Genomic DNA, 23,824 nt, shown 5'->3' on the forward strand with positions numbered 1-23,824 from the left:
ATACCTGATATTGAAATGTGTTTTCTGTGATAGGATTGTGATCAGAGAGAGCTTCACCATGTACATTTACACCTGGTGTTAATATGCATTTCCAGGGTCCACATTGAGATCAGATTGAGATCTAATCTAACTCTTTCCTGCTCACATCCTCCTCTCCTTCTTCTACGACTTCTTCTGTGCCTCCATTATGTTCATAACTAACCTGTCACCACAAACATTGATATTGATGTACTTTTATGAACCAGAGCATTCACAGTAACCACTCAAAATCAACAATGGAGGCCTGCAGTAACAGCCATGTACGGCTTGCAACACATTTAATTAATGCATATCAATTAAGATTACAGAGAGTATTAATCCTCGTGCTAGCATAGCTCATGTAAAGTCAAAACTCACAGCGTCAGAGGTCAACACAGGGCGTGAAATGAACACCCACCAAGCGCCAATGGTGGGTGAAAAATTAGTTTGGCGTGCAAAACAAAAACACACACCAGCCAATGGCCGATGAAAAATTTTGTAGTGCATGTGAGGTTTTAGCTGAACTTCAAAATTCCCTTTGTCTTTATGAGCATCAGACTAACATGTGAATGATGACACTTTAGATCTTCTAGAATATGAAATTTTACATTCATTAAGGAAGTAGCAGACATTTATCCTTTTAAAATAAATAATTCCCACTTTAGAAAGTTTTATGACAAACTGGTACATAAGAATACTCCAGAACACAAATAACGTGTTTGTTTCTCTAAATGCTCTGAGGAAGGACCCTCAAAACCTGTTGATAAATGAAACGTATAAAAATCGGGATAATTGTGAAACCGTGATTATTTCTCTCAAAATAATCGTACCACCAAAATATTTAATCGTTGCATCCCTATTTCTAATACATGATGATGCAGCAGTCACTTAGAAATGAAGTATAATGTAATAAAATATCAATAATCTAATTTTCAACATCCTTCTTGTATTCCCTCATACTAAAATCATTCATCCAAATAAGCATTTTAAAGAAGTCGGACTTCAACAGCATGAAACAATCAGGTTCAACTTAAGCCCCTGTATATGATGTTTTTCTTCAAAGATGTACTTTTATGATCTCAGATGCAAAAGCAATCATATTTTTGCTTCTTTAAATGTTGCCATGCACACAGTAGTGCCACAGCAGCAGATATCATGACACAGTTTAGCAGCAGCAAAACTAAACTGTAGATATACACTTCACAGCACAGAGGGAAACTCTCCAGAGGACACACAGTTTAACTTTTAGCTTCTTGAATACATATTTTTAGACTAATGAAGCTCCAGATTAATCAGGAAGATGACTACAATATGTGCTTCATGCGTAATTGCACAAAGTGAGACTCACACTGATTTCTGTTGCTGTGAGATTGCTGTAGGTAATGTAGTTAATTAGGGATGGGGGTACACAGCAGTGACACAGTGACAGTGGGTTTTATTGCTTGAATTGCTCGTGGCAGATAGAGAAAATGTAAAATACAATGATGATCACTGTGCTCTGTCTGCACAGCCCAACTGGTTATAATGTGCATCGCATGTAGGCAGGGCTCCGGTGCACATCTACCACCCTGGTTTGATATGGAGCAACTTAATTCCTTTTCTATCTCAGCTTAGATTACAGTTTTGTTTTTTTTCATTAAGTAAATCATTTGGAGGCTCAGGCAACTTTGAAAATTTTAATCTTCCACCCTTTGTTTCTTATGAAATCAACAAACTTAATCCACTCTCTCATCAGTTTTGTTTCAAAACAGACTCGAACAATGTGCAGTAATATAAAAAAAAAAAATCTGAACATGTTCATTCAACAAAATTCATTAATTCATCTGTTTTTTAAGCATTAGCCAAGTTAAAGAATATCTTGACTAAAAGTTAGGGGACAAAAAGTCTCTGTGTCTCCTCTTTTTTTAAGATTTTTCTTATTATTTATTAAAAAATTTTTTAAATAACCTGGTGCAATTTTATCCGTGCAATCACTTACCTTACTATCTATTTATCAGATAGAAGTGTACATAGTGTGTATACATCTGTAATAGTTGCCATATTCTATTCTATTTTATTTTATTGTATTCTTTTCTATTTTATCATTATTATTATTATTGTTATTATATTTTTTAACTATGTTAGTACATCGTTTTATCCCCTGTCCTGTGTTGTAAGCTGCTGTAACAAAAGAATTTCCCCAAATGGGGGACCAATAAAGTATCTATCTATCTATCTATCTATCTATCTATCTATCTATCTATCTATCTATCTATCTATCTATCTATCTATCTATCTATCTATCTATCTATCTATCTATCTATTCTGGTGCCAGTGGAGTTGGAGAGGAGCCACAGATCAAAGTTGAACAGCTCCTAAATGAAATAGTGTAGTTATTGCTCAGGGTATGAAGACGTTTTTTAAACTTTATATTCACATTGCTGTTGTAGTAACTTCTCTGATGCGATGATAAAGGCTTGAAGTCTTGACATTTTTTGGAATAGGTGTATGAAACTAGTTTGAAAGCGCTTGAGTTGCTCTTGACTTCCCTCCCCCTCACGCTGTTTATCTTCTGCTTCAGGTTTTGTTCTGGGGCCTACGAGACCTGAAGAGGATCAACCTGGCTCAGGTAGATCGGCCGCGTGTGGACATAGAGTGTGCGGGAAAAGGTGTGCAGTCTGCTCTCATCCAGAACTACAAGAAAAACCCAAACTTCAGCACCCTGGTGAAATGGTTCGAGGTGGTGAGTGCAGCCGTTTAATCAATACTTAAATCTTAACATAGTTTGATCTCAGATATTACAAGAGTAACATGTAGACACAAAGTAAGCCACCTGTTTCCTCACTTCTCTGACTCCATGTCTTAACTTTGTCCTCAGGACCTTCCAGAGAATGAGCTGCTCCACCCTCCTCTCAACATCCGGGTGGTGGACTGCAGGGCATTCGGCCGTTACATCTTGGTGGGGTCTCATGCTGTCAGCAGCCTGAGACGCTTCATCTACAGCACCCCGGACAAGACCTCCAACAACTGGGCCACTGCAGGTGCAGGATTACATTTATACTATTGTGACAGTATGCCTATTATCTGTGGTTCTGCTTGTGTGTTTGGAATGACTGAGTTACTGGTGCAAATAAGTCCAATGATTAGTTGTGTAATCTATGGAAGAGGATTAGGGCCACCAGAAAAAAAAAAAAAAAATGAAGGTCACATTTTTGTATTATTATTATTATTATGGGAAAAAAAAGGATGAATTCTGAGATTAATTAATCTCAGAATTCAGATTTTTTCTCAGAAAAAAAAGAATTAAGCTCAAATATTTTTTTATTATTATTCTGAGAAAAAAATCTGAATTCTGAGATTAAAGTCAGAATTCTGAGATTAATTCATTAATTCATTAATATTCTCAGAATTCAGACTTTTTTCTCAGAAAAAAAATTATGGTCACATTTTTTTATCATTATTATTATTATGAGAAAAAAGTCAGAATTCTGAGATTAATTAATTAATAATCTCAGAATTCTGACTTTTTTCTCAGAATAATAATATATATTTTTTAAATTGACCTTAATTATAATTTTTTTTTTTTTCCAGTGGCCTTAATCCTCTTCCGTAGCAATCAGTCCTTTAAATAAAGAAATGCAGTTTGCTCTTTGGAGACTCTGAGCTTAAACACATCAGCAAAAAGGAACATGTTGAAGAGACTCTTCTTTTTTCTTTCACCTCTGGAGTACTTTCTTTTCCCTGATGGTTTTGGTACTCATCTATTTCAGAATGTTGTTAAATATTTAATTTTTTAATTATAGCACTAGTTTGAAATGAATATCCTTCAAGCAAGAAAACCTTATAGTTTAATGATCATTTATGCTTGGACAGTATTGAAATTTTCAGCTTTATCTTTTTAAACATGTAGATTTTCCTTTATTTAATACCAAGTCAGTTTGTGGAGACCTTTAGTTCCGTACTGAACAAAACATTCTTAGACTTTGTTTTAACCTTTTCCAAATGCCAGCTAGGAGAGACTCCTGAGAGATTTAGACAGCAACATGAAACTGTACCTCAAAGAAAGTTAAAACAAACTTAAACAAATACATTAAATCACTTCTGATCTGGCCTCTCTGTTGTTTACTTTCTTGTTTAACTGCGCTAATTTCTCTGCCTGCTTGCTCTCTGCTCTGACCACTTTTTTGCTGCCTGTTTCTTCTCTACCTCTCTTTTCTTTTTCCTCCCTTGCTCACCCTCGGCCGTCCTGTTCCATCCTCTCCTGCCACCCGCTGTCTTTATCTCTCGGCCTCGCTCCAGCTAAGCTAATGAATGGCTACATGGTCCTCACAAATGGCGGCTCCCAGCCTCGCTCCTCACCCAGCCTTTCCTCCCGCACCTTCTCTCGCCCCGCAGGTGACCTCATCGTCAACATGGGCTCTGATCCCTCGATCCGAAAGATGGACACAGTTGTCAAGTTGGACGCCGTAAGCTTTCCTCAGAGCTCTACACTGTTCTGTTGTATCATTTGTGTGCTTAAATATGTAGTAAACAGTAGTACTGCTTTATGTCCGGTCCTTTTTACCTGCCTCTGTACATGTGTCTCTCTTACCTGCATCATCCGTTGTGTGTATTAATCCTTGTGTTGTTTTATGTGGCGCCCCCTATCATAGACATCTGACGCTGTTGTAAAAGTTGACATGGTAAGTGATGCTTGTTTTAGACACTTGACTATGAAAGTGTGTGCTTATGTCGGATGCCTTGTTAGTAATAGATATCAAGCCAATGAGAATCTTAAAGTGTCTGAACTGTTTGACAGACTGAGGAGGACAGTGACAAGGACAAGAAGAAGAAGAAGAAGAAAAAGAAGGGAGGTGCAGAAGAAGAGGAGGAGACGGATGAGAGAATGTTGGACTGGTGGTCCAAATATTTTGCATCAATAGAGACACTAAAGGAGGTTTGTTTGTTTGTGTGGTTACATTTCAGTCTGCATGTGTTTGCCGGCCTCATGAGGTGGCCTTCATTTAAAGACTCTTTTACCATTGACACCATTGTCTCCTTTTGTTTTGAAGACACTCCGGGCACAGGAGGCGGCTCAGGCTGAGGCGGAGGAGAGAGAGGACCTAGAGATAGCTGCAGAGGCAGCAGGTATTGAACTGCACCAGATAAGCTGGCCAGCCCAAATGTCTGCTTCTCTAGGGATACATACAAACACTGGATTTTAAATTATATTCTGCAAGAGTTTCCAAATCCTTCTCTGCTCCCCTTAGTTTTTAGAGAAGGAAAAACGGGCAGTTGCTTGTGTTTATGTATTTAGAGGATGTAGAAAAGTTCTGTTATTTCATCCTCACAGGAACAAAGGGATGTGCTGTTCTGGCATTAATTGTTTCTTTAAGTTGTTGATCATTTTTTAGCAATTTAATTAGAATGCTGCCTGCTTTGAGTACACTTTCTTTTGTTACTCATGTAGCATCAACACATACTTATTTACAACTAGCTAAGAATCTCTATTAGGTTTAGTTGTCACTGCTTTCTTGTTAACAGTCTTTGTCGCAGAGTTTGAAGATGATTCAAAATGATCAGGATATAAAAAAGTTCCAAATCACAATTTTCTGTTCACTGTAGAGATTCAGATTTAGATTCAGATTCAGAGAACTTTATTAATACCAGAGTGCAATTTGGTTTGCAGTGTAACAGCTTGTCGATAAACAACACAAACACTAACAAACAGACAAACAACACTCAACAGTCAACATGTCAGTGACAACATCAGTGCAAGATGGGACCTGTCATAAAGACTAAAAGAATGTTAAAAAAGACTAATATATATATATATATATATATATATATATATATATATATATATATATATATATATATATATATATATATATATATATATTTAAAACACAGTAGCCAGGAATGAATACTAAAAAGAGTAAACTGTTAACAGTTGAACATGACAGGAAAAAAACGTGAGAGGGGGATTTTAAGACTTTAACTCATTGATTCTTATCTAAGATGTGAACTGTAGCATAATGCTTGCAGAAGCATTGTATGTGCATCCTGTGGTCTGTCACCTTCCTCCCATTGATTCATCCCTCCAGCTTTGACTATCATCATATTCATGCCATCAATCCCCTGCATCACCATGACCTCCCAGCTCTGCACTGCGCATGAAAGTTGGCCAATACTGACTGAACTAACTACCGTCTGCACTAACAACTAAGTCAACAATCAGGAAGACACTTCCAGTGATGAAACAGAATATGTGACACTTCTGGTAGCATGGTGACTCGCTCATCACTCGCTCTTTTTGCATTCAACATTAGAGACAAGCTGTCGGCGCCTTCCCTCTCTGCTGCAATGCCGCACCATCATGCTGACTGAGTTTAATTCCATCCACATATAGACAGAGAGCAGAGAGGGGAGAGGAGGGGGCGGCTTTTTTACAGTTTATTCAAAAACCCAGACTCGACTTTTAGACTTTCACTCTCTGTGAGGCAGCTTCCACCCACAAGAGCAGGTTGTTCTTACCGTAGACTCTGAGCGTGACATCACTTCATCAATTCTGCCCCCGAGCTATCTGGTTTGCTAATGATTTCACATTATATTCACATTACTATCAGTGCTTCCGTTTGTGAGTGAATGGCTACATACATTTTGCAATAAGGCACTTATAAGTAGAAAAGGTTTTGCTACTGATGTTTGCATTATCTCTGATTCCAATGCACACAGATCTTAACGGAACAGACAGATGCTAAAGAAAGCTATAATCATAGAATGAAAGTGAACCTTTTTTTCTGTTGATGATTTTTGTTTGCACAGGATTAGCAATCACAGAAGCAACACTTTTGATGATTCGCCCCTCAGTCTCTCACTGAGGTTATTTTTTTAAGTCAGGAAAACTTCTTTAATACTTGGCAACACTTTCATTTTCCTGCCTGAGGAAGGTAACTCAACACGGTAGTATATTTAGCTGCTTATTTCAAGATTTTAAGGTGGCTTCTCTTAAAACACTTCTTGGTGACTTTAACGTTTTTGTAGTTTCTTTGTTGTAATCAAGATCGTTAAACTACATTTCAAACAAGATTTCTGGGAAACGTTCTCCCCCAACAACCCCCTGACAGCTTTGATGCTAAATGACACGTGCAGTGCTGCTGTGTCCCACATAGAAAAATTGGTCTGGCCCGGTTCTGGCCCACAATACACTTAGACTCTTCCAACATATCGCAAAGAATGACGGCCCTTAAGTGGCCCAGATATAGTTTGCCAGAGACGGCCCACACATGGGCCAGCTTAATCACAAGCTCAACCTTAATCGGCCCAGATGCGGCATGGACAGATCTGGGCCACATAAACCAAGCCACAATCAGGCCAGATGTGGCATACCATCATATATACAATGCCATCATTGCCAGACCTGGCCCACATCCGGTTGACATACCACTTGCCATGCCAGCAGTCAGCCAGCAGTGCCGGCTTGATGCCAGATCTGGCCCAGACCTATCTGCTATATGGGGTGTGTGTGTGTGTATGAACCTTCCATCCATCTTCATGACTCCAACCCTACTTTGTCCACGTCCACTTCCACTCATCCCTCCAATCAGATTTCAAACCTGATGACCTTCTTCTGAAAGGCTCCAAGACAAAAGAAAAGAGCAAAGAGAAGAAAGGCTTCAAGGACAAGAAGAAGGGCCAGGCTGCAGAAGGCGCAGAGAAAAAACCTGTCAAAGCAAAAGTGGATGAGCTGATGGTGAGCGAGTAATCTGACTAGCACATAGTAAGACACCTGCGTGTAAAAAACACTCACCGGGGCTTTCTTTGTTCACATGCAGGTGTACAACAAGGAGCTGGAGACTGAGTATGGAAACTTTGAAGACTGGCTCCACACTTTCAACCTGTACAGAGGGAAAGCCGGGGACGATGACGAACACGCTCTGGATGATGACAGGATCGTCGGCAGATTCAAGGTGTGAAAACATGAAATACAAACAACCAAGATTTAACGTAAACATTCTTACTTTTAATGCATTGTTTCGTCTGTGATGTAGGGATCCTTGTGTATGTACAAACTACCTCTGTCTGAGGAGATCACGAGGGAGGCAGGATTTGATCAGACCATGGGAATGTTTCAGAACATTCCCCACAACGATCCGATCAACGTTCTTGTGCGTGTGTATGTGGTCCGGGTGAGTGACTGTCTTACCCTTCAATCAAACACTGCTGTTAAAGCACCTTTAAAACACATTATTATAAACTGAGCAGAAATATATTATTTCTGATTAACCTTTGTTTTGCTTTCTTCTGCGTCAGGCTACAGATCTTCATCCTGCTGACATCAACGGGAAGGCTGATCCATACGTTGTCATCAAGCTGGGCAAGTCAGAGGTCAAAGATAAAGAGAACTACATCTCCAAACAGCTCAATCCAGTGTTTGGAAAGTAAGTGGGGGAACAGCTAAGCTTCAATTAGCTCAATTAGTTTGCTGTCATATGCTGTTTTTAACTTGGATCACACGTTTTACCTTTACTGTGCTATTTTTAAAATATGAGTTAAAATTTTAACTCTCTTATCCTTACTTTGGACTTGTGTTGTTTATCTTTTGCTGCTTTTTTTTTTTTTTTAACAACTTTTTGTTGAGTTTAAACAAAGACTGAACCAACACCCGCCGTCAATCTGAGTTCCTCCAGTAAATACCAGGGAGGAGAGATGATTAATAGAACTGTCAGAGCATGATACTCTCTCAGGGAGATGTTTTAATTAATTGTTGTGTATTGAATGCCATGCCATGCCATACATTATGTACACATTGACTTTACCAATCAAAACAAAGAAAGTACATTTACATAAGAAAAGTAAACACACTTTTTAATACTGCACATAGAACCATGTACGGAAGAACATTATTCTCAGATGTCCTTTGTAATTGATTTAGAATAATGTAATTTTTTTTTTTTTACAACTTTTTATTGAGTTTAAACAAAGAAAATTACAATACACAAAACTGTGCACAATACCCCCCACCCAAAACCACTATACAGTACATCCAATACAAACATAGAATATTGACTACATAACATAATAGAAATAACAATTACAATGACAATACTAACACAAATTAAATAAAGTAAATATGTAGATAAAAATAAAATGTTAAAATAAATACGAAAATAGAAAAAAAAAAGCAAACAACAAAAAACAAATCTAAATAGACATTGAACAGATATGTTCACGGATAATGTAAAAAAAATGTTGTTTCCAGTCCACAAGTGAGTTTAGGGTAACCAGTCATCAGAAGCCATGTCATGTTGTGTGTCCCACTATTGAGGTTGTCAGAGGGGTCTTCCACTCAGAAAAGTGTCCTCCCCTCAGAACTAGTTTCTTTAGGTCTAAAGGTAGTCTATGAACGGTGACATGAGGGCGTTAAAAAAACTCCCTGTACCAGAGGGTAACACTTGACGGAGAGTCTTTAATCCAATTGTGCAGGATGCATTTACGAGCAATTAAAAGGAGCTGCTCGAGAAGTTTGAAGTGTAATGCAAGGAGGTGTAGTTCCTTGGAGGGAAGGCCCAGGAGAAAAACACCAGGGTCTTTTTTAACTTTTATTTAAAATATCCCACTAATTACCTTGGAAGTACTTGTATATCCTTTGCTTCTGTCTGTGCTCAGATCATTCGACATCGAGGCTACGTTCCCCATGGAGTCCATGTTGACGGTGTCAGTGTACGACTGGGATTTGGTTGGAACTGACGATCTGATTGGAGAGACGAAGATTGATTTGGAGAATCGTTTCTACAGTAAATACAGGGCAACCTGCGGGATTTCATCCAACTACTCCGTGTAAGTATCTATTTCATCTTTCACATTTGTTTATATTTTTAACCATTACTCTGCCATGAAATAAAACCCAACACTTTTCATCTGATCTGGACAGTGGTTTTATTAATAACAATTATAACATAGATGTTTCAGTTACTCATGTGTAACATTGTGTAGGAAACTCAAAAGCTCAGACATTATAACTTTTGGAATTGCTCAGCCGGTTCAGAAACATCTCTGTCATTTATCAATGTCAGCCATGGGTACAATGTTTGGCGAGACCCCCTGAAGCCCAGTCAGATCCTGGCAAAGCTCTGCAAGGACGGCAAGATCGATGGGCCTCACTACGGTCCGGGAGGAAAAGTCAAGGTGGCCAGTCGAATCTTCATGGGACCCACTGAGATCGAGGATGAAAATGGTATGGCTGCATTAATAATAAACATAATTAACACTTACATAAACCCACCAATGAGGAAGGAAAAGTACAGCCGACAGACTTTTCAGCTACATTTGGTCTCCTACAGAGGATGGTAGTATTTTACCTTGCATATACTGTATAATAGTGAGCATAGTGTTAGTTCAGGCAGACCACGAAGTCAAGCTCAGCCTCCTCCTTTTCTGCTGTGGCTGATTTTACCAGTGTCATATGTATTGTAACTAATCCATTCTCTATTCTATAACCGGGGGTCTTTACTGCTGCTCTGCCTGCCTTTGCTTTTCATGTATGCACAAAGGGAGGGGAGGTGTGCTCTCCCCACCTCAGGAGTTGCCCTTCCAAGTAGGCACACGGAAGGGCAGGGAGCTCCCAGAGCAAAGCCATAACACCAATTATAACTTTTTACATGCAAATAATTAACTATTTTCACGAGAGCGGTCTTGACTGTACTAAAGTTGATTAAATAGTGTACTAGGAATAAAGCTTTATTTAGTTTTATCTCCTTCATTTGTGTCAATATCTAAGATAAGAGATAATCCTTTATTCGTCCCACAACGGGGAAATTAAGTGTTACAGTAGCAAAGTAGACAGTGCAAAACAGTATAAAGCAAACAAGAGCATATAAAATAGCAATTATTAAAAAGTTATTAGCAATTAAAGTTAAAGAAGTAGAAATAAACACATCTTAGGATGTATATACAAAACTAAATAAGTAAATTTACAAATATTTCCAAAACCAGTGACGCAGTGAAAAATGTGCACAGACTTGTAGCATAGTATAAAACAATGTAAAGAACAGAACTGAAAAGATGAGTAGAAAAAACGTACTTTCGTATTGTCAATAGCAGGCTCACATATCTCCACATAAAAAGACCCATCGTGTCAGGGACGCAGAAGAAAGTGCTGCTGTAACATAAATGCTAAGTTGATTGATCTCATACAAACACACGGTTTCCTTTCTTTTTGCTGTCATTATCTGCACATATCTCAGGTCTAAAGAAGCAGACTGAGGAGCATTTGGCGCTGACAGTGCTGAATCACTGGGAGGAGATCCCGCGGGTGGGCTGCAAGCTCGTCCCTGAACACGTGGAGACCAGACCCCTGCTGAACGCAGACAAGCCCGGCATTGAACAGGTAGAAAAGAGCAGTGGTGTATAAAGTACTTGAAAGCCATACTTGAGTAAAAGTAAAGATATCTTACTTGAAATCTACTCAGGTAAAAGTGAAAGTCACCCATTAAAAAAACAATTGAGTAAAAATCTTAAAGTAGCTCAAATTAAATGTACTGAAGTAGTAAAAGTACAAAGAAACAAAACATCTAGAAATAGATGTTTCTCTCACAAGCTTTATTTAGTTTAATTCTCCCTCCCTCCCTCCCTCAACTCCCTTCACCTCTTGCTTGCTCCCTCCCTCCCTCCCTCCCTCCCTCCCTACCTACCTACCTCCCTCTCTCCCTCTCCTCTTGCCCCCTCCCTCCTTTTCTCCCCCTGCTCTCTCCCTTCCCTAAATAAAGTCCACAAATTTTCGGTTCATCTTCAGCAGAAGCTGGTTTTCAAAATTGCGAGAGTTCAGTCGTGCTCTTCGTGGTCTGAAGACAAGTCCCGCGATGCTAAATATTCGTTGACAGGCTGCAGAGGCAGGTGGAGGTGTGTTCAGCTTCACAGACAACTTCCAGACAGTAGGGAACGATTTCAGTATTGACAATGTGGTATCCATACTTATTACTGCAGTGAGTTCATTCACTTACCGCAAGGTTTTTTTTAGGTTTGACAGTGAATTTCGGAACGCCATTATTTGGGTGTTTTTAGGCAAACACAGGAGGCACCTCATCCTGTAGGATGAGTCTTTCATCCGGACAACAGCGAAAAGTTTTTTTTAGATATGGCCACGGGTGTCCATCTTCTCCTGAGGCACAACTAGCAGGTGGTGGTGTGGCGGTATCTCCACTATCGCCAGTGGATGAAGCTGCTTCCATCATGCTGTTGAGACTGACAAATATTCACAGCCTGTGTGGTCTCGCTGAGATGAACACGCACAGTCCCGATAATCCATACATCATGAGACAATTATATTCACATTTTATAGTGTAACGTGTAACAACGGTGACAATATAAATGTAGCGGAGTAAAAGTATCATTTTTTCCTTTTTAATGTAGTGAAGTAAAAGTGAAAGTTGCAAAAAATATAGAAACTCAAGTAAAGTATAGATACTCCCAAAACCTACTTAAGTACTGTAACGAGGTACTTTTACTTTGTACCTTTACACCACTGGAAAAGAGGAATACTTGGCTGTAGTCATGGAACAGATATGCTGTACATTTTGGTGACATTGTTTTACTCTGTGTGTTTAAAGGGCCGCATTGAGATGTGGGTAGACATGTTTCCGATGGACATGCCTGCTCCTGGACCTGCAATTGAAATTTCACCACGGAAACCAAAGAGGTAGGCTGGTGCTGGAGCTTATGAAATATTACTTTCAATCCTAAATACCATTATCAGTAATGTTTTCTGGTTATGTTAATCTACTGCAGATGTAATGGGAAATGTATTATTGCATTCTAAGCGACTAAAGTTGTTCAGTCTTTCAACAGAATAAGTAGTTTTATCCCGGGGTTAAGTCGTGGTGAGTTTTTTAAAATAGTTAGCTCACTCTTTACTTTCAAATTTAAGTCCAACTGTGTGTGTATGTTCCTTCCTCCCCCCCTTACCAGATATGAGCTCAGGGTGATTATTTGGAATACAGACGAAGTAATTCTGGAGGACGATGATTACTTCACTGGGGAAAAGTCCAGTGACATATTTGTCAGGGGGTAGGTACAGAGGGACGCTGTGACCAAGCCTCGTCCCGTGGGTGTGAGCTGTGTGTGGATTTTCTTTTTTTTTTGCAGTTAACCATTTTTTTCGTTTTTGTTTCCATTTTTTTGTGTGCGTATTTGTGTTGTTCGTCTTTGTGTTTGTGGTGTGTCTCCTGTCTGTCGTCCTCTCTCTCTCCTCTGGTCAATGCTCTGCTGCTCTCTAGCTTTGAGCTTCGTGTTGTTATTTGGAACACTGATGACGTAATTCTAGAGGACGATGCTTTCATGACAGGAGAGAAGATGTCTGACATCTATGTCAGGGGGTAAACACACGATTCCATCGCATGGCTCGTTCAACCACCTCCCCTCCTTTTTTTCCCAAAAGCCCTGATGTCATCACCACCCCCCCACACACCCCACTTCCTGTCTCAATCCTCCATCCAGCACGCAACCTGGCTTGTCTTACTTTCCAGCAAGCACGCTGAAAAATGTTCCCAATTAAAAAAATGTTCAGTGAGGGTCAAACCACGAAAATAACAAAACATTGATAAACACTAAACTTCACAAATATGCTGAGATCTCATGTTCATTCAAACCCTTGGAAACAGCAAAAACCTCAAAGCTGACTTAGAAATTATTTCCCTCAAGAGCTTAGGAGGATACTTTTGGCTATTTATTTATTTATTTTATTTTTCTATATTGACTATAATTTGCTTTAACCTCACCTAAATCAAAATGATGATCGAATTATTTCATCACGGCCCCTGAGCAGCTCCTCAGTAGACCCAGTGATGAGATTATTTGGACAACTTCAAATTGAAATTTGAAAAAAGTGGTCCTCTTGGCAACTTTTTCTTTAACTTTTATCAGTCAATCAATCAATCAATCAATCAATCTTTATTTGTATAGCGCCAAATCACAACAAATGTTATCTCAAGACGCTTTTACAAACATAGGACCTAGACATAGACTAGGACATAGACCTTTATGTTAAATTATGAACAGAGACCCAACTTCAAGACAGGATAAGACTCAGTCTTACCCCACCTTAATCCACCATGAGCATTGCACATTGCAATATTTAGCTAGTTACAGCGGCGAGGAAAAACTTCCTTTTAACAGGCAGAAACCTCAAGCAGAACCAGACTCATGTTAGACAGCCATCATGCCTCAACCGAGTTGGGTCTTGAAAGAGGGATAGAGGAGAATAAGAGAGATAGGTGATAGTGATGAGTCGAGTAGTAGAAGCTGTTGCCACTGGAGTCCAGCATCTTATAAATATATCTTATGAATATCTTCTGTTTCATTTTATAATAATTATTATTATTACAATGTATTTATTTATTGAAGCAGCTCTCTTTAGTATTGACCAAATAAGGTCCACAAACTAGCCGTCCCAGAGCTAACACTTCCTGTTATAATACAATCAGCTTATGAGTCTTCTTAAATTTCTTGTACTATTCTTTTTTTTTTTTTTGCTGCTGCAATTATCTTTCATTTTTTGATTCAAACTAATTATGTTTTATTTTGATCAACTCCCATTCCTCTGTCCATTAAAACAAGAACTTTCCTTATTCAAACTGTTGTTTCCATTGTGAGGAGTGAACTTCTGGGCCTGTACCCAGCTTTCAAACAAAAAGGAGAATGTTTTCTTTCTGTTCTGTGGTTTGATCCTGTATTACAAATTTGACAGTTATTTTTTATGATGATTTTCATGATATATTTAATTATTTTGAAAGTTGTTTGGAGCTTTTTGCATGTACAGAAGCAAAACAAAAAGGAAGATGCATGGTGGTACAACAAAACTGCAATGTTTTTTAAAACATTGTCATCCTGCAGACTGGTCCCAAAAACTGCGGCCTCTCTAAAAGCATGGGATGTCACAGGACGGTAGTGCCTAAGGTCTTGCATCATGCAGAGTGTTGTGTGCTTGTTGGCTCTGTTACTTTTAACAAATGAGCAACCAGAGATGTAGTTTTTTTACTACATATTTGCCAAAATGCTGAAAATTAAACCTCTTTCTAATTGTCACCGTCAGTTACTTAATTACACTTTACATTGAATATTTGCTCCTCTCAATGTTAGACTGACTGGCCGTCCCTGCAGAATCTCATAGGTCTTTTACCTGACTATTAAAATACTCTCATTTGACATTATGGAGTTGCATAGGTCAGTGTGTAATAATGTGCAGTAATGAAATATACCATGTTTAATGAGTTTTAATAAAAGAGAAAGTCAGGCAGAGGAAATATTCTCACCTGCTTTTTAAAGGTGACTTCAAAATACAGCAATGCAGCCAATAATCATTTTTTCAACAGCGTCTGTGCTTTTCTCTGCACCAATTTTGAGCTGTCTACAATGATAAAGGCCCATTACGCTCTTTTATTCTAGTGTTTTGCAGAGCCTCCACCCTCCTGCATCTCTTAACCAGACTCACTTTTCCCTCAGCTGACCTGACATCACACAAGGATGTGTTGACTGTAGACTGAGTGTAACAAACAGGGTGCCATGCTCAAACAACCCTACATGCTCAGAGGAGGATACACTATGAGAGAAATTAAAGAATACATTCAGACAAAAGGAATACACAAAAGAGAATGGGGTTGTTTCAGATGGATCAACTGTTGTGATACAGTGCTTCAGATTGAGTTTTGAGTTACATGATTTAAGGCATGACTTAGTGACACTGCCGCTTGCAGCCAAGCTAAAACTTACCGACAGTTCCTCCCTTTAATCCCAGCCTTACACCCAGTGCATCTTAAATGACCAAATCCCTCACATTTTTAGTTCTTACTGAGATGTAACAGACTGAAGGTCCCTTGCTGTATGCTCTCATTTCATGTTTTTAGTTTTGCATTTTGAGACCTGAGAGTGCAGCTTCCCTCCTGCTCCTCCTCGCTAATGAAGCCAGACTCACTCAGCTGTTACTGAAAGAGCTACAGCCGGCACAGAATGACCTCATGGGCTTTGATCCTCTGCTGTCTGCATCCAGGCGTTGAATATGAAAGTTTCCTTCAGGGAAAGTTCCAGATGATTTTCGCATTGATCAGCATTGATCAGAAATGGCATTGCAACTTTTTTTTGTATGCATGGCTTTTTTATAAAAAAAAAATACAGTGAAGCTCCAACATCAAATCAGATTGTTCTCTAGTTTTAAGCAACTCTTTCTGTTTCGGACACACTTCTATCAATCTGATTTGTTTTTGGGGTGCAACATGTGTTTTGATTTTGACCTATTAGCATCATCTCTCTTGTTAGCAGCCTGGTACATTTTACATGTTCCATGCTCTTGTTTAAATCAGCCAAATTAATCTAAATGAACTAACAATCATTTGCAGTTTCTATGACTTAGACCTCAGACGTGCATGTAAAAAAGCAAAATTTATCCACTAATCCCCCCCTAACTGGGAGCCTAAAGATGGGGCTAACTCTGCTCTCGGTGGACCTTCACAGATGGCTAAAAGGGCAGCAGGAGGACAAGCAGGACACAGATGTGCACTATCACTCTCTGACTGGCGAGGGGAACTTTAACTGGCGCTTTGTGTACCCCTTCGATTACCTCATGGCTGAGGAGAAGATCGTCATCTCAAAGAAAGAGTCCATGTTCTCTTGGGATGAGACGGAATATAAGATCCCTCCTCGCCTCACGATGCAGGTCTGGGATGCTGATCACTTCTCTGCAGATGACTTCCTGGGTGAGGACTGATGGGAAAAAACTGCTTGTTCATGTTGATGCATCTTGCTATTAATAAGTATCACTGGCCTTTTTGTCTGACTTATTCCTTTCCAACACTCACAGGTGCGATTGAGCTGGATCTAAACCGGTTCCCCCGTGGTGCCAAGACAGCCAAGCAGTGCTCCCTCAACATGATCCGAAATGAACAAGAGCTGCCGACCATCTCCATCTTCAAACAGAAGAGGGTGAAGGGGTGGTGGCCGTTTGTAGCCCGAGATGAGAATGATGAGATGGAGCTCACGGTAAGTCAGTTAGAAATTAACAGAGGATATAGAAGCATGAACAAAGTAACACCTGCACTTCAAACGGACAGTCAATCAATAACATGATTGATATAGTTAATAACTAAATACATCAATACAATAAAACTGAAGGTCAACTACTCAAACATTACACTAAATATAAAAATAATCATTACCAAAAAATCAGTGTTATATGAAATGTCTGTGATTGGTCTCAGTCATCCAGGTCACGGTAATTCAAAGCTTGATCCATAAGGCAACTGGAACTTGGTAGAAATTCTTGAAAGGTGAAAGGTCTTCAAGAATTTCTGCCAAGTCCAATTGCCTTATGGATCAAGCTTTGAATTGTTCTGTGAAATGTTTTGGGGTTTTATGATTTTTTTTTAATTTAGAAAATGTTTTTGTTTTCTTATTAAATGTTTTTCTCTTTTATGAATTGTGTTTGTGTTTCACGGAATATTTATTGCACATAGTGCTCGTTCAAGCCAGGGGTGCAGCTCGCTCGGCTTGAAGTGAAGCTTCCACAAAAACTGCTCCCCCTAGTGGCTGGCTGCAGTATAGGTCAAAAACTCTGTATCCCCCATTCATTTGAATGGGGCTGCAATGAAACTTTAAAAAATAAATACACGTCATACAAATATATCTCACATCCGTATGCTGTGGTGATATGTAGTTATTATTTGACTGTTTTTTGTTCAAGGCATCTTTTTTTTTAAAGTCTCTTTTTCGTTAATTATTAGAGGTTTGCTTTCATTGACAGCTGCTGTATTGGGGAAACTCCATAGGATCTCGTGACGCTACGCTGTAAGCCGGAGCTTGTGACCGGCAACAGAGAAATTCTCTGCCGCGCAGAGTCTGGCTGCATAAAAATTGACAACATGGCAACGTTCAGGGATGGGTTTTTTGGCTTCAAAACCGTTCAATAGGAAAAGGCGGAGCGACACTGTCCATTTTATTTACAGTCTATGGTTCAAGCAGGCCAAAAAGTCAAGCTCAGCCCACAATACGTCATCTGATCCTAACACCATCCCCTATCAGCCGATAACTCACCTGGTTACCTTCTACAAACCCAATTGAAATGTCAAAATGGCCATTCTATTAAAACTGCTTTAGCCTGCCGGGGCTTCTTGCTTTGCATTCCCCCTCCACCCCAGCTCCTCCTTTTGCTGTGGCTGATTTTACCAGTGTCAAATGTATCGTTACTGATGACTGCTTTGTTCTGTATCCTGGGAGTCTTTGGTGCTGGTCTCCCTGCCATGGCTTTTCATGTATGCACATGAAAGGGAAGGGAGGTGTGCTCTCCCTGCCTTAGGCTTTGGCATAATAATTCTCTTTGATGAGAGTTGACCTGACTCAAATGCATTTGATGAAACATTTTTGCATTTGGTGAATGTTTTTGGCGTTCAGTGAAATGTGGTCGTGAAATGTTCAGGGCCACCGCAAAGTCATCTAGTGATTGGTCTGTACTAGGTTCAATTTGTCATTAATTATACTGTGTGTTTTCATTGCAGGGTAAGGTAGAGGCGGAGCTTCATCTGGTGACAGCAGAGGAGGCAGAGAAGAGTCCTGTAGGTCTGGGGCGAAATGAGCCTGATCCTCTGGAGAAACCAAAGTAAGATATATTCTCTTCATTTTTTCTTTGCTGTATATAGAACTCTTAGAAACACACAGACTTGTTAACACAATTAACAATAGTGGATGGTTGTGTGGAGCAAAGTAAAGGCACAGTATCACTGTCCCTTTAATCTCCTTCAAGAATTTCATTCCCACAGTGCAAAAATCAGAGGATCAAACGCTGCGTTACAAACCACCACTGATGGAGAGTTGATAAGCCAAAGATAACTGATTTGGTCTTTTTGAAGTCAGCCCTGTTTTTTGCACTGTCATAAGGCCACTGTTACACTTTCGCACTCGTTTCTCCTCCTACCATCTCTTCAACTGTCTCCCTCTGTCTCTCCCCTCCCCTCGTCCCTTCTGTCTTTTTGTGTGTGACTCCCCCTTTCTTCTCTCCTCCCCCTGTTTTTTGCCTCCATCTGCATCCTTTCCTTTCTTCCCCCTCTTCCTACTCCCCACAAAGTCGTCCGGACACCAGTCTAATGTGGTTTCTGAGTCCTCTGAAGTCCATTCGTTACTTCATCTGGCACAACTATCGCTGGCTGATCCTCAAGATCCTGGGCCTGGTCCTTCTGCTGCTCATGCTGGGCCTCTTCCTCTACTCAATCCCCGGCTACCTGGTCAAGAAGATACTGGGGGCCTGACGTGCTGGTAGCCTCCGCCCCGTCCTCAGTGTCTCTGCTTCTCTTATGAACCCCCCTCTTTGCTTCCTGGATTCTTCTGTCGTTGCTGTAGCTCCTCCTCAGTGTCTTTGTTTCCTCTCTCTACCTGCACCTCTCTCTGCCCTGTGGCCCTCTTTATAGATTAGTGACTGTGTCATCTACCACCAAATGTCATTCCACATCTTTCAAGTGACCAACCGTTATGTATGGAAACACTGAGAGCCGTTCATAGGATTACAGGGCTCAAGAATTCACAGAATTCCATTTCCATCACATGGGAAGAATGATAAAGAAGGAAGCATTCTTGTCAACTTGGTAGTGTTCACTTTTGTTGGGTAACTTCAAGACAGTTTTTAAAATTGCAGAGTTCATCTTATGAGGATTAAAATACTGAGCAGCACTACTGATGGAACAAAATGTTTAGGCTTGAAAATACTGAGTGACAAAAGACTGCGTTATTTTTTAATCCTCTCACTCTATCAGAACCTTCCAATTATAACGTTGTGTGAAGTTTGGGGTTCTGTGTAGCAGCAGCAAGTTGGATGTTCAAATGATCACTTTTCAAGTCATACTCTCATACTTGTAAACTTTGATATGACATCTAGAGTCAATCTGATAACGGCAGCATATATAGACCTTTGTTGTCGTTGCAGTGCATGAGTACAATACAATAAATGGAGTTGCTGTCCTTACCACTAGGGCTGGGCGATAAAACGATAACGATAAATATTGTGATATTGTTTTTCTCAATATAAATATAACAAATGTACGATAAAATCTTGATATATTTAAACCTGTAATTACACCCCCAACCACTGGAAAGGGAGGGGGCCCTAGTGTGTCTTCAACGCTAGTTCCCACCATAGACTGCATAAAATATGGACATAGTATCCGTGACGTCACCCATCTGAAGCGATGTTTTGAGGTCAATCAGTGGCGGCGGCTATATTGATATTGCTGCTGTTGAGCGATTATGACGTAAAGAGTTGGGCTTTGAGCCTCCTAGCCAACAGCTACAGTGTTCCCGCCTGTCAATCAAGTCAGCTGTGCCTCTCATTGGAAGACTCATAATCTCAATATCTTTGAAATTGCCGAGTCAGAAAAAAATTCACCCCTGTACAGTGTGAGCCGACCGAGAAATGAGCTATCCAGACTACACTCGTCTTTTGTACCAGGCTGTAAACATATAAATTTCTGCTGTCAAGATCGGCTTTTTTGAATTGGTGTGTATGTGGTTTCCTGTACTTCTGGAGCCAGCCTCAAGCGGATCCTCAATGAACTGCAGTTTTTAGCACTTCCACATTGGACTCACATTTTTAGACCGGAGGTTGCCGCTTGTCTTATAATCAGTAACATCACATACTGCACCTTTAAATGCAGTTGAAATAAAATGAGTGGTCATTTAAAGGTACTTGTAAGCATAATGTGTGTTGCTGGTGACAGAAATTAATCCAAAATTACATTTCTATAACATTATTTAAAAATCTAAAGATCAGGCCTTTTAGAGACGCCAGTGGATGTTTGTTTATAGACAACATAAAGGTCAAAGTTTGGAGAGTCAGAGTCTGTTGGTCTTCATTCATCAATCCATGTGATCAGTGTATTCATTGTGCATATTCAGCTTTCACTCTGTGATGTGATACTTTGCAATAATAGACTGGTAGATCTGTGAGTGGTGAGCATGCTGTAGTAAAACATAATGCTTAAATAATAAATGCCTTACTAACCACTAATGCCAGCTCTATGTCCCTCTTCTACTCCTCCCATGCTTCATCACATTTTTCTCTCCTCTTTCTTTGTACACCAACATCACCCACCTTTTATTAACTCACTCTCTCACACACCTTCTCCACCAAATCCTTCACTTTCCTCCTCCATCCTTTCCTCCCTCCAGTCGGCCAGACACCACCTTCCTGTGGTTCCTGAGTCCACTGAAAGCCATCCGCTACCTGGTGTGCAACCGCTACAAGTGGCTGATCATCAAGATTGTGCTGGTCCTGCTGCTGCTCATCATGCTGGGCCTCTTCCTCTACAGCATGCCGGGCTACCTCGTCAAGAAGCTACTGGGGGCCTGAGAGGCAGGCAGGGGGGGAAGAGGGGGAGAGGGGGAGAGAGGGGGGGTGGCTGGTTGGAAAGATGGAAGGATGGAAGAGGGAGACACAGATGGTGGAGTAGAGTCCCACAGGAGGGGGAGACAAAGGGTGGAGAAGTCACTCCGAGGTCTGATTGAATCCATTCTGATCATCAAACACAGCTCGCCACCTTCCACCTCTGAAGAGAGACGCAGACACGTCCTTAAACGATATATTCCCACTAATGTCTACTCTTCCATCTAATCTGCAACAAGTCTAATCAATCTAACATCTGGACTCCATCCTTGAACTGAACTCAAAAGCAATCATTTGTCACTTTTTCTTCTTCTTTTCAACAATGTGACATGACTATGAATGTTTGTTTTTCTGTTTAAACTGCTTATTAAGCTCAATCCAGGTGTTGTGTTCGTGGTCAGATGATTGCATGGATGTTCATTTCAAGTGATGCTGTGTGAACTCCCATTAAAGCTATAATATCCAGATAAAAGGGAACAATGAGGGAACACTTTATTTTAACAGCCTTTGTTTGGCATCTATTAACACTATATAAACAAGTAATAAGCTGTTATCTGAATAACACAACATAATGTAGTTGTAAGTAGATATTAGGGCATAATGAAGTGTTTATTAATGTACAGCTTTTCTCATTTCAAACTTCTGTGAATACACATTTTACATGATTACACCTGTCTTTAAAAAATATCCTCATTCATTATCGGTGCACCAGCCTCCACTACGAGCCTCCACGTTTATATCAGCTTACAATTACATTTATTCAGTGTTTATATGAGTATGGATGCCAAGTAGGGGGTTATAGCAAAGTGTTGCAGTTTTTATACTATTTAGATCTTGCGGTATTTGCACAGTAGGAGAATAATAATGAAGAAAAAATTGAAATCTATTTTCTTAATTAAATTTAATGAGACATAGAACAAGATAACGACCAAATCCTTCAAATATCTTACAGGGTTAAGTTGAGCTGAAATGCTAAATGTCAAACTCAAACAGAAACAAAACAAGACTTAGGTCAAAGAATTTGCAAACTGATAAAAACATAATAACATGACTGAATATTGTCCCATTTTTTATACTTCCTTTGGTACCAGACGAGCACAGCACAGCTCAGCGTCAGAGTGACCCTCACTCCATCAATTAGCAAATGTCTTCATAGGTAAATGCTCCTCAGCTCACTGTGATTATGTCCACCGGAAAAACCTTCACTTGGGAATAAAAGAAAAGTATTTGCACATTCTGTTTGACGGAGTCTGACGGATTAATCCTTAAAAGCAACAAATACGTCACGGTTATTACTGTTATCTACCAAAATGTCAATATGCATGCATCATTGTGATATCTGACCGCAGAGGTCATGTGTGTTGGCATGAAAAAAACAAAACCACCAACCTCGTCGTCCTTAACATTACAGTTAATGTAGAATAAGTGCACTTGAGTGGAGTGGTAAAGAGGGTACGTTTAATTCCCAAAACTTTGACTCCATATCCATATCAGTCGGCGTTGATTGCAGTGTCTGTAATTCCCTTTCTTATTAGCCTGCTTGACCTCATTTGTGTTGCAGTCCTTGTTTGTGATTCTGTATTTCACCAATTTACAGAGTTAATGTTTGCACTAAACTTGCCTGTTTTTACAATGAATTTGTGTTTATATATCTGTTTCAATGTGTGTGATATTTATTTTCTGTCTGTTTCTGGCAATTTGAAATAAACTTAAATCCATGGAAAACATGTTTCAGCTCATTCAAGCAGCTATAATCATTTTTTGTTAACGCTCAGGATGTGGTTCCTTGGGTGTTCAGCTTTATTATTTTGGGTCCCCTCGTATATACACAAGATGGCTAATCCAAGAACCCTAATCCAAACCCTAACCCTAATCCAAACCCTAATCCAAACCATAACCCTAATCCAAACCCTAACCCTAACCCTTACCCTAATCCAAACCCTAACCCTAATCCAATCCCTAATCCTAATCCAAACCCTAACCCTAATCCAAACCCTAAACCTTACCCTAACCCTAACCTTTACCATAACCCTAACCCCGAGGTCCCTAACCCCAACTCCTAACCCTAATCCAAACCCTAACCCTAAACCTTACCCTAATCCAAACCCTAACCCTGACACTAATCCTAACCCTGACCCCCTAACCCCCTAACCATAACCCTAATCCAAACCCTAACCCTAACCCCCTAACCCTAACCCTAATCCAAATCCTAATTCAAACCCTAACCCTAATCCAAACCCTAACCCTAATCCAAACCCTAACCCTAACTCTAATCCAAACCCTAACCCTAACCCTAACCCTAACCCTAAACCCTAACCCTAACCCTAACCCTAACCCTAACCCCTAACCCCTAACCCTAACCCTAACCCTGACCCTGACCCTAACCCTAACCCTAACCCCCTAACCCTAACCCTAACCCTGACCCTAACCCTA

The 23,824-nt window shown here is 39.9% G+C and overlaps 1 protein-coding gene across 2 annotated transcripts in view; it reads left to right on the forward strand.

Annotated features, from left to right (window-relative positions):
• Window positions 1–21,363, forward strand: part of otofa (otoferlin a) — a 118,844-nt gene extending 97,481 nt beyond the window's left edge. For both annotated transcript variants that reach the window (XM_034699475.1, XM_034699474.1), the window contains 19 exons: window positions 2,579–2,740; window positions 2,876–3,038; window positions 4,297–4,463; window positions 4,650–4,679; window positions 4,796–4,933; window positions 5,049–5,124; window positions 7,587–7,732; window positions 7,815–7,949; window positions 8,031–8,168; window positions 8,293–8,420; window positions 9,649–9,819; window positions 10,056–10,216; window positions 11,226–11,368; window positions 12,588–12,676; window positions 12,946–13,044; window positions 16,483–16,724; window positions 16,829–17,007; window positions 18,519–18,619; window positions 21,178–21,363. In XM_034699475.1, the coding sequence (XP_034555366.1) occupies window positions 2,579–2,740; window positions 2,876–3,038; window positions 4,297–4,463; window positions 4,650–4,679; window positions 4,796–4,933; window positions 5,049–5,124; window positions 7,587–7,732; window positions 7,815–7,949; window positions 8,031–8,168; window positions 8,293–8,420; window positions 9,649–9,819; window positions 10,056–10,216; window positions 11,226–11,368; window positions 12,588–12,676; window positions 12,946–13,044; window positions 16,483–16,724; window positions 16,829–17,007; window positions 18,519–18,619; window positions 21,178–21,358 (2,649 nt within the window). In that variant the 3' untranslated portion in view covers window positions 21,359–21,363. The remainder of the gene's footprint in view (window positions 1–2,578; window positions 2,741–2,875; window positions 3,039–4,296; window positions 4,464–4,649; window positions 4,680–4,795; window positions 4,934–5,048; window positions 5,125–7,586; window positions 7,733–7,814; window positions 7,950–8,030; window positions 8,169–8,292; window positions 8,421–9,648; window positions 9,820–10,055; window positions 10,217–11,225; window positions 11,369–12,587; window positions 12,677–12,945; window positions 13,045–16,482; window positions 16,725–16,828; window positions 17,008–18,518; window positions 18,620–21,177) is intronic.
• Window positions 21,364–23,824: the final 2,461 nt, after the last annotated feature.

This window comes from Notolabrus celidotus, chromosome 13 (assembly GCF_009762535.1).
Source record: "Notolabrus celidotus isolate fNotCel1 chromosome 13, fNotCel1.pri, whole genome shotgun sequence".
Lineage (NCBI taxonomy): Eukaryota > Metazoa > Chordata > Actinopteri > Labriformes > Labridae > Notolabrus > Notolabrus celidotus.